The sequence below is a fragment of the Micropterus dolomieu genome, linkage group LG05 (assembly GCF_021292245.1).
Source record: "Micropterus dolomieu isolate WLL.071019.BEF.003 ecotype Adirondacks linkage group LG05, ASM2129224v1, whole genome shotgun sequence".
NCBI lineage: Eukaryota > Metazoa > Chordata > Actinopteri > Centrarchiformes > Centrarchidae > Micropterus > Micropterus dolomieu.
The window spans coordinates 28,180,467-28,190,913 of NC_060154.1; the positions used below are offsets into that span (position 1 = coordinate 28,180,467).

The following is a 10,447-nucleotide window of genomic DNA, read 5'->3' on the forward strand; positions in this document are numbered from 1 at the left end:
GGTAGGCCGTGGCATTTAAACGATGCCCAATTGGCACTAAGGGGCCTAAAGTGTGCCAAGAAAACATCCCCCACACCATTACACCACCACCACCAGCCTGCACAGTGGTAACGAGGCATGATGGATCCATGTTCTCATTCTGTTTACGCCAAATTCTGACTCTACCATCTGAATGTCTCAACAGAATCGAGACTCATCAGACCAGGCAACATTTTTCCAGTCTTCAACTGTCCAATTTTGGTGAGCTCTTGCAAATTGTAGCCTCTTTTTCCTATTTGTAGTGGAGATGAGTGGTACCCGGTGGGGTCTTCTGCTGTTGTAGCCCATCCGCCTCAAGGTTGTGCGTGTTGTGGCTTCACAAATGCTTTGCTGCATACCTCGGTTGTAACGAGTGGTTATTTCAGGCAAAGTTGCTCTTCTATCAGCTTGAATCAGTTGGCTTATTCTCCTCTGACCTCTAGCATCAACAAGGCATTTTCGCCCACAGGACTGCCGCATACTGGATGTTTTTTTCCCTTTTCACACCATTCTTTGTAAACCCTAGAAATGGTTGTGCGTGAAAATCCCAGTAACTGAGCAGATTGTGAAATACTCAGACCGGCCCGTCTGGCACCAACAACCATGCCACGCTCAAAATTGCTTAAATCACCTTTCTTTCCCATTCTGACATTCAGTTTGGAGTTCAGGAGATTGTCTTGACCAGGACCACACCCCTAAATGCATTGAAGCAACTGCCATGTGATTGGTTGATTAGATAATTGCATTAATGAGAAATTGAACAGGTGTTCCTAATATATATATATATATATATATATATATATGTGTGTGTGTGTCGCCACTTACAAACTACAGCTTTAATAGATGATGCAGAGTTTTAACTGGAGTTGACGTTGAGCACAATACATATGAGATATTGTTAGATACAAGATGGCAATAACCAACAACAGTTCAGTTTCTGTACTGAAAAATTAGACCAAGTCAACTACCAAATAATTAAATAATATTTTTTCATTTGAGTGTGAAATTTGATTGGATGTCTAACATAAACTGTACATCATTCCATTTTAGAGCTGCAACCATTAATCGATTAGTTGTCAACTATTAAATTAATCTATTTGATTAACTATTTTGATAATCAATCTGAGTAGATTTTTGAGAAAAAATTCTCTGATTCCAGCGTCTTAAAGGTAAATATATTCTGGTTTCTTCACTCCTCTGTGCCAGTCAACTGAATATCATTGTAAAACAAGACATTTGAGGACGTCCTGACATTTTTTAGACCAAACATCTAATCAATTAAATCGAGAATCTTTATTCTAAATTACAGCCTATTATTTGTCATAACAAGTAATAATAGTTTATGAATTGTAGTTGGTTTGTAGCACACCTCAGTTCCATGCAAGGTGACACGCCATTGTGCTGTAGGAATACTATCATTACACTTGTCAATGACACTTGTCAAAAAAATCACACAGTGTAAAGGGGCCTTTCAAAGGTAAAACAGAAAGTAGAAACTTCTGTCGCCGGTCCTTCAGCAAACCTTAGCTTTTCAAACAGATTTATAAGAAATGTTAAACAACCTAGTTTCAAAAAGAATTTGCCTTATATGGTAGTGGACCATGAGGGAGCTGTATTACAGTTAATCAGTCTTACAAAGCCTCTGGTGTACTGGTTCATCCTGTCCACTGATGCAGCCTCTGCCAGGGCCTCCTTGACGTAAGAAGGGGGAGGGATGTCTGGATAGCCTTGGCCCAGGTTAACAATTGATGGATCCGCTGCCACTGAAGTAAACGCCACCCTGGATTGACAATGAAAGAAATCATTACTGAACAGACCAGAGATCACCACCAACATTCCTGTCCAAAGAGCACATTTTTAGTTTAAACAGTGACAGAATATCTTTTAAAGCAGACTAAAATCCCCAAACCTACTGCTATGGCTCAATATCAACTTAAAATTCATCGTTCCATTTACCACAGCAAGCCTTTTATCCAAAGCGACTTACAATTGCAAGTGTCTTGCTCAGGGACACAATGGTGGATGGGAATTGAACCTGGGTCTCTCACACCAAAGGCACAGTCTTATCCATTGTTCCATCACCACAGCGGACCTTGAAGACTTGCTGTGGTAAATGGAATGATAAATTCTGCTGTCTACCAAAAAATTATAATGAAAGAGACTTGGTGTAAACTATAGAACGGTAATACAAATACATGAATCATTTTGTATACCGTTGCCCCACTTCCTTTAAACTGTGTAAATGACATGAATTAAATTAAAATTAAATGGCATAAAGACTACATGGCTACTGTACTTCACACCCACATACCACTTGCCACTTTGCTGTTGTCTAACATCAGAAACCTGGCTGGCTTTCATCATGCAATAACAATAGTGTAAAATGGGAACCTGATCTGAGGTCTCTTGCCGTGCCACACAAGGATTGATCTATTTTTTTTTCACTTACCAGACATTCTTGTCCAGTCCTTCAATTCTTTTTGAGTGTGTGTGCCGTGACATCATTATATGCTGCAACACAAAACCAAAATACATTACACCTAAATTAACAACTTAGTGAGTGCACATTAAAATACTACTCACCTGCTCGTCCAACAAGCTGTGTGGTAGGAGCAAAATATCAACCACTCAGGGATGGTACTGAGCATTAACACACCTGGACTTTGGTCAGTGGTTTTATAACTGGCTGCATCGGTGCAGAGTTTGAATATATTATCCAAAAATTCTTCAACAACCTTATGCCATCACTGCACTGGTGTTTACACTGAGCCTTTAAAGTAAGAGCAGTTTAACTCCTATGCATCTCACCTCTCCACTCCAGCACCTAAAACCTTTTAAACTGTGCTTAGTCCTGCCAATTAGTTAATCACAAGCCACATATTAAGCACAGCAGCTAAATTCAAAGATTTTTGAAGTGGACTTACCTGTGAAGTGCAAAACTTTCTTCGACAGTTTACGTTAACTGAATGGCAGGCAAACTTGGAGCAATTCAGGACTTGCCGTGCTATGCTCATGCTGTACAAAAAAATATAGATGAAAAACACAATTTAAATAAAAATGTTCCTTACCCTCCCCTGTGATAGCTGGTACTCTGTACACATTTGCTTCTGCCACACTGGCCATTTGCTAAGTTGTATGTTGGACACCCACTGCTACCAAAGTCACCACAGATCTCATTCCAGCAACCAGATCTGACCAATATATTACTTCTCTTTTCAGCATACATTTGAAGAAAAACACTTTCATACTTTTAAATAACAGCCTTCATCCACAGACATTAGGAATTACGCTAACAAATGTTGGTTGATGCATTAGGTCAGCTTGAACAAATAAACATGACATTGATTCGTAGTTTGCGATCAAATGCAAAAACAGTACTTGAACACTGCCTAACTCTGTGCTTCTACCTTTCTAGTCCGTTATGGGTGAGACAAATTCTGTAAGAGTTCATGGCTGATCAGTTGAGTAGTCAAATGACAACAATTTTATTAACAAAAATGTCATAACTGATTAACCATTTTTAAAAAGGGATCCTGCAAATGCTGCAAAATTACAGCAGCAGATGGCGCCAGTGTGCTACACATTCTGGTGTCACTGGCATTTTAGGTGGCAATAATAAGGTATCTACTACTGATAGATTTTTTTTTTTTTTTTTTAAATGGAAAACACTGCCGAGAACATTCTCACCCCATTATTTGGCCTCAGCAAGTTTGAAAACACAGGAAACACTGATTAATTTACTATCTTAAAATTTAAGACAATGAGATGGTGGTTATACAGTTTTGTTTTTGTTATATTTTGAGTGACAGTGAGAAGGTATAATCATAATGTACTCCCTTATAATAAAGATAACTTGACACTGGACTTGAACATAAACATAAGCTTACACATTAATTTACAGTGATCTTGAACAAACTGCTGACAGTCTTGACTTATTTAAATATATGTACATTTCATATTTCGAAACATTTCTTCCATGTTGTGATTGAAGTTGCAAATAGAACATAATCTGTTGATAGTGCTGTCAATTAATGTGTCATTGATCTACCAGTCCTACTCTTCAAAGTATAGCTTTTATCCCTAATTGAATTCCACAGCATATGATGATCAGCAGCCTCCTGGGCTAAACATGCAAAGAGTATGTTAAGTACTTTTCTGATGTATATTTACAACTTCCTCTGCCAGAATAATTAAACTAAGCATGTTAGTATCTTAATCAAGATATGTTTCTGTTGAGAAGCTGAGAATATGCTGAGGCATGTAAAAGTGCAGAAAATGGTATTCAAATAACCCTTTTTTGTCTGGGGGAGGACCAGGTTTGGTCAAAATTTTAGGGTATGATATCTGGAAGTTGGCAAGTATGCAAATCAAGGTAGAAGGTAGATTTATTTATCATTCTACAACACAGGGTTTTATAACTATATTAAGTTGTAGTTCCCTTAATGCTACTGACAAAAACAAACGTTATATACAGCAATTACGTAATTTAAAGTAGATGGGTTAATAAATAATAAGCCACGGTCTACTTATTCGTCGTAGACCAGGATTATTGACTTGGCTTTTCATCTGTACACGCTTTAAAACTGCGAATTTGGCGTACTCATAAAATGCACTGACATCCAAAGAAACACACACCGCCTGGCAGAACAGGTTAGTGACGTTAGCACCTTCTAGCTAGCTTTAGCCAGCGGTAGCGACATTTAGTTATGGCTGCTATGGCTGTGCTGGTTGCTTTCTCTTGCAATGAATCATAATGATGACAGCTACTGCCATCGGTCCTTCATTAAGAAACACGTACCATGTACTTATAGAAGTTAAGCCACCACCAGGTCAGCAACCACAACTTACTTGTAGCTACACAGTAACGTTACGGCCCAAACAGAGCTCCAGCGCAGTGCAGCGGTCAGGAAGCGGACGCGTCATCAAGTGCTGGAGAAAGTGGTGCTGCCTTTACAGCTGTGGGGAAACGGGCCATGTTTACATGAATGCGCATGCAGCAATGGACACGAACCCGCTGACTTTTAGTGATACTCATCTAGTCATAGTAGACTTGGAATTATCTTATATTGTTGTGTGTATTTCCTCTTCAACATTTGCTTAAGGCTAACCTTTGTTAAATGATGATAATCAGTTTAAATAATGCAGGTCTATCTGGCACACGTTTTATTCTCCTCATTTTACTTAGACATAGCTGTCGACTTTTAAGTAGTTTACACAAAGTCAACTGCCATCAGAAGTGAGACATTCTAAGATAGTGAATATCTCGTTACGTAAAACGAGTCAACAGACACATAACGGCACTATATGAAATACTTGCAGCCGTGAAGGCAGCACTGTGCCGAGCAGGATGAGCCCAGAGCCCATACTTGATAGGATGAGGATGAGCTGCGTCATTTCTTTTCCCCGCCGGGGACGAGTTCGATTTCAAAACGTTTTGCACCGGTTTTTAAAAACGTTTTATGATTTAACGAAATGTTTCCTCAAAACTGTGTGCAACGTTGCGCAACGGGCTTCGAGGTATGTTTTTATATACAGTCTAGGATTGTAATATACAGTGTATGGTTTTCTCCCGTTTGGTGGGCGTGTCAGAGGTGTTATCTAATCAGCTGCGACAAGTTTGTAAACACAGAGGGGTTAAAAAGCGCGCTTGCGTACACAACGATGTGTTCAAGACACCACCGTGTCTGTTAAAATAAACATTTTGCTACGTTTTGTCGGCGCTGGATCGGCTATCTGTGAAGTGAAGACAATGCGATTGTGGCTTTGCTGTGTTAATTGTTATATTTTGTATTTATTTTGAGTGACAGTGAGAAGGTATAATAATAATGCCATCCTCATAATAAAGAGCTCTTGACACTGGACTTATCTGTTAGCATGATGAAGTGAAACAGAAAACCTTTTTAAAATTCTTCCATTAAACTGTACAGCTACCATATTGGCAAGTTGAATATGAAATGACAGTGGTTTATAACATGCTGGAGAAAAGCTTTCCTGCATTGCTCCATTGATACTGTAAAATTAATTATTTCCTTAATGCCCAGGCAAGTTTTTGCAGCTTATATACACACACACATTTATGGTTTTATCTATTTATTTTATTTTAATTTTTAATATATTGTTATAATAATACTGTGTCATTTACTATTACATTATATTTAATATTGCTTAACACACACACGCTTACAATTTTATCTATTTATTTTAATTTAATATATTATTTTCTAACACACACACTTATTGTTTATTTTTTACGGAATTTTTATATTTTATATAATTTTATTATTATTATTTTATTTTTTATTAACACACACAAACACAACTTTTACTGTTTTATTTCCTTATTTAATGAAATGTATGAAATTAATTGTCACTATGTAATTTATATGTAGCTTAGGCAATAGTGTTGCTATACATTCATGTCAATACAGCTAATTTGAATGTACTCTCACCAACCACTTTATTAGGTACACCTGTTAAATTGCTTGTTAACACAAATAGCTAATCAGCCAATCATATGGCAGCAGCTAAATGCATTTAGGCATGTAGACCTGTGCTGTGTCTCAATTCTGGTACTTCCTTTAGTGTACTAACATGCAGTGCATTGCGTACACTACTTAGTTGCTTAGTGCGTTAATTTTGACAGGGTTGTGTTCTCTCAAATTAAACTCTGCTGTTCTGCACCAACTGGAAATTAAGTTAGAGAAATTTAATTGACTTTGATCGTGGCATTGTTGTTCGTGCCAGATGGGCTGGTCTGAGTATTTTAGAAACTGCTGATCTACTGGGATTTTCGGACACAACCATCTCTAGGGTTTACAGTGAAAGGTCTGAAAAAGAGGAAATCTTCAGTAGGAAGCAGTTGTGTGGACGAAAATGCCTTTTTGATGTCAGAGAAGAATGGGCAGATTGGTTTGAGATGATAGAAAGGCAACAGTAGCTCAAATAACCACTCATTACAACCAAGGTATGCATTATATCTTGGTCTGCTAATAACAGGAAACTGAGGCTACAATTCACACAGGCTCACCAAAATTGGACAATAGAAGAATCGAAAAATGTTGACTGGTCTGATGAGTCTGTTGAAAGTATGCCACAAAGAATTAAGGCAGTTCTGAAGGCAAAAGTGGATTCAGCCCGGTACTAGCAAGGTGTACCTATTATAGTGGCAAGTGAGTGTGTTATTATTTTGTATTGAGTACAATATTATTGCATTTATCCATAAAATAAATAACCCAAAAAGCAAGAGTTAATTTAATTTTTTTGCACTAACAGCAGCTACCCAAATGGTTGACAGAAAAATTAGGTTTGTCAACTCCACTCTGCGTTTGATTTGTCAAAAGCTATAGCATGCTGACTTACTGAAAAGAGAATTTGTCTTGACATGTTCTCTCTCTTGCTGATGCCTATCCAGTTTGTTATGGATATGTCATCTAAGTGCCTTCAGGGCATGGATATTTCAAGTTGTTGGATCCTGCCTGCCTTGCATTATTAACAGTCTCTGTCTTCTGACTGAATTCTTGATTTTTTTTAAAGTGTTTGGCCTGTATGACACCTTGGGGCCAGCAGTATTTCTGATGTAGAGAACAATACAAACAAAAAGAATATTCTTTCATGTTTAATTATAGGGCTATGTTACTCAATGTTGTCATGATGGACACATGATTATGGTTCAGGTATTGATGTAGGGGGGGTGGCTTATTCACAGAATCTGAGGATATATTTCACATAATCCAATATGGCTGGTTAGAATTAGACTTTTTGATTCACTTCCTTTTTATCCATCCATCCATCCATCGTCAACTGCTTGTCCTGCGTACAGGGTCGCAGGGGGCTGCAGCCAATCCCAGCAGACATCGGACGAAAGGCAGGGTACACCCTGGACAGGTCACCAGTCCATCGCAGGACTTCCTTTTTATTGATTACCCAATTTCATTAATGAACATGTCATTTTTTCATCATAGTGCTTTGTTACATGAAGACTATTAAGAGGGTAGAGTGGGTCAGAAAAGGGGTAGGGTAATTTTTCTTTTGGCTGAAGATAGGGTACTCTGACCTTTAAATTTTCTCAACCTAGGTTTACATTTTATTACCGCTTTTCTTTGCAAAATAGTTAATAGTTACATGAAAAGTCAGCCATGAGCCATGGTTTTTAAAGGTTTTCTTTGACATATGAAAGTTTAAATTGGGGTACATGATTAAACAAGTTGTACCAATTTAGCACAGTTATTCTGACATGTTGCTATGTGAAATCACTGGGTGTCCTGTCCTCGCCTTTAGGGTATATGACAGAGGTAGGACCTACAAGCTATGTGCCTTAAGATATTTAAGAGTTCCTGAAATGATGTAATTCTTGTGAGTCATGTTTAATAAATATATATTTTTTGAAACATTTGGATACTAATCACATTTTTGGTGTCATCGTATAATATTTTATATTAGATATTGATTTTATAAACCTATATAGATTGTAAAATGTAATTTAAAAAATGGAATGTACTGGTCACATAACCCACACAGTGTCTATTTAGCACACCTGTGAGTGTTTTTGTAATTTCACTGTGTGAGCCTGAAGAAGCAATGGGCGAAACACATTGCTCACGATAAATGCAGTAAACTCAGATCAGTGTGCGGTAGCTTGTTTTTGATTTTTCATTTATATATATATATATATATATATATATATATATATATATATTTTAATGTCTTGTCAGTGTGTGCTGGTACAGAGGCTGCAGCACAGTTCAGTGAGTATCAGCCAGCATCTGCCCTTCAAGTTCTGCTAGTTACTGTCGTTGTTGTGCAAGCAAGGTAACCTGGAACACAAGGAATAGGAAACACAAAAACAGACCCGGACTCGGGTCAGATGCAGTACAATGACTTAATGTCAAAATCACGCAGGCAAAGGTCAAATCCAGAAAAAACAGGCAAACTAACCCGACATGGAGCAAGCAAGAATCACAATTGAAAAATACAGGCAAGATCCAAGGAAAACAACAAATGGTCACAAACACTGAGGAAAATGGCAAGGACACACTTTACAAAGGAGAACTGGCAATGAGACAAAGCAGTAGTGAGGGGAGGATAATTAGATGCAGGTGTGGCAGTCAATCTAAACTGGCGGGAAAATACACAAAGGCAGGAAGTACAGTTACACAAGACACATGGGGAAGTACTCTTAACATAAAACAGGTAATAACAAAAGTACAGTCCACAACCATGACATATACATTTAAAGAGGTGATGGGATGGAACTGTGGAGATGGAAAAGGCAATTTCCCTATCACAACCAGATACATTTACATTATTAATGTGATACATTGGACCTGCACTATCCTTCTGTCTAGCAAAGGGAAATTGTCCCAAACAGCTGTAAAAGCTGGCAGTGCTAAAAACAGCTTGAAAGCCATGGATCGAATTACGAGGGGGATTGGTGGTATTGACCCCAATGATTAAGGCGTGAACCCCTCACAAAGAGGCTAAAACAACAGTTCAGGGGAGGGTCTTTGTTACCTCTAATTGTAAATATTATAATATATTTCCCATATTCATGCCTTATATTCAAGAATCTTGAAATACGATTTCAGACACCCCTAAAATGGACCATACCATTTCCTAACCTTGACTTTAGTTGAAGTCTGGTCTGGTCTGCCTGCATCACTGGCAGCTGCTTCTCTTCAGTGCATCACACTAATGGAGACACTGTAGGTTAATGTCAATAGTTAGCTATCTAGCTAATACACTTAACTTTCCTACCTAGAGTTTCTTAATTAACATTTCTTTAACTTAAAATGAGCTATCTGATGTTAGCTAACTGATAACCGTATCATTTCATTACCATTATAACATTATTACATTTTATTTTATCAACTTGTTAGCTAAAAGAGTGCTTATAGGCATGGAATTGAGAACAAGTTATTGTAGAGGTGCATTTTGACTTCAATATAGAGTTTCTTATTTCATGTTAAGTCTTTTGTGATTTTTAAAATAAGTACACCAATTGTGTTCACTCTTGAATTCAGGGGTTTCATAACAAAAGCCATCTCATTGCACTTTTCATATAGAGCAAGTCTAGACTGGACGCTGTTCAATATTATTTATAGAGACCTACCAATTCCCAACAATTGTTCCCCAACAATGTATGACTTATAAGAATTAGGGATGATAATGCAGACTGTATTTTCTGATAGTGTGTTTAATTCTGCATTGTGTGGGTCTGTGTTTGAGTGTAAATAATGGTCTGTTGTTGGTTGCAGGTCTGAGTTACTAGCAGTTGTTATGTGTGGGGCACCCATCAACTGGTGTGATGCATGTGATTTATCATCATCTACAGACTGCAGACATATCATTAAACAAGCAAGGATATAGTAAGCATTGTAAGATTATAGTTCACTGAAACATGCGCCTGTGCTATACTGGGTTTCCTTTATGA

At 37.7% G+C, this 10,447-nt stretch overlaps 1 protein-coding gene across 2 annotated transcripts in view; it reads right to left on the reverse strand.

The window, feature by feature from the left end:
* The window catches only part of LOC123971539 (kynurenine--oxoglutarate transaminase 3-like), a 9,585-nt gene extending 4,603 nt beyond the window's left edge, over window positions 1–4,982 (reverse strand). The window contains exons 1-4 of one of the 2 annotated variants that reach the window (XM_046050421.1): window positions 4,867–4,982; window positions 2,943–3,033; window positions 2,468–2,529; window positions 1,654–1,798 (exon numbers count right to left, since the gene is read on the reverse strand). In XM_046050421.1, the coding sequence (XP_045906377.1) occupies window positions 1,654–1,798; window positions 2,468–2,529; window positions 2,943–3,032 (297 nt within the window). In that variant the 5' untranslated portion in view covers window position 3,033; window positions 4,867–4,982. Of the gene's footprint in view, window positions 1–1,653; window positions 1,799–2,467; window positions 2,530–2,942; window positions 3,034–4,816 lie in introns of both variants that reach the window. The other variant, XM_046050422.1, reaches the window with a different exon arrangement.
* Window positions 4,983–10,447: the final 5,465 nt, after the last annotated feature.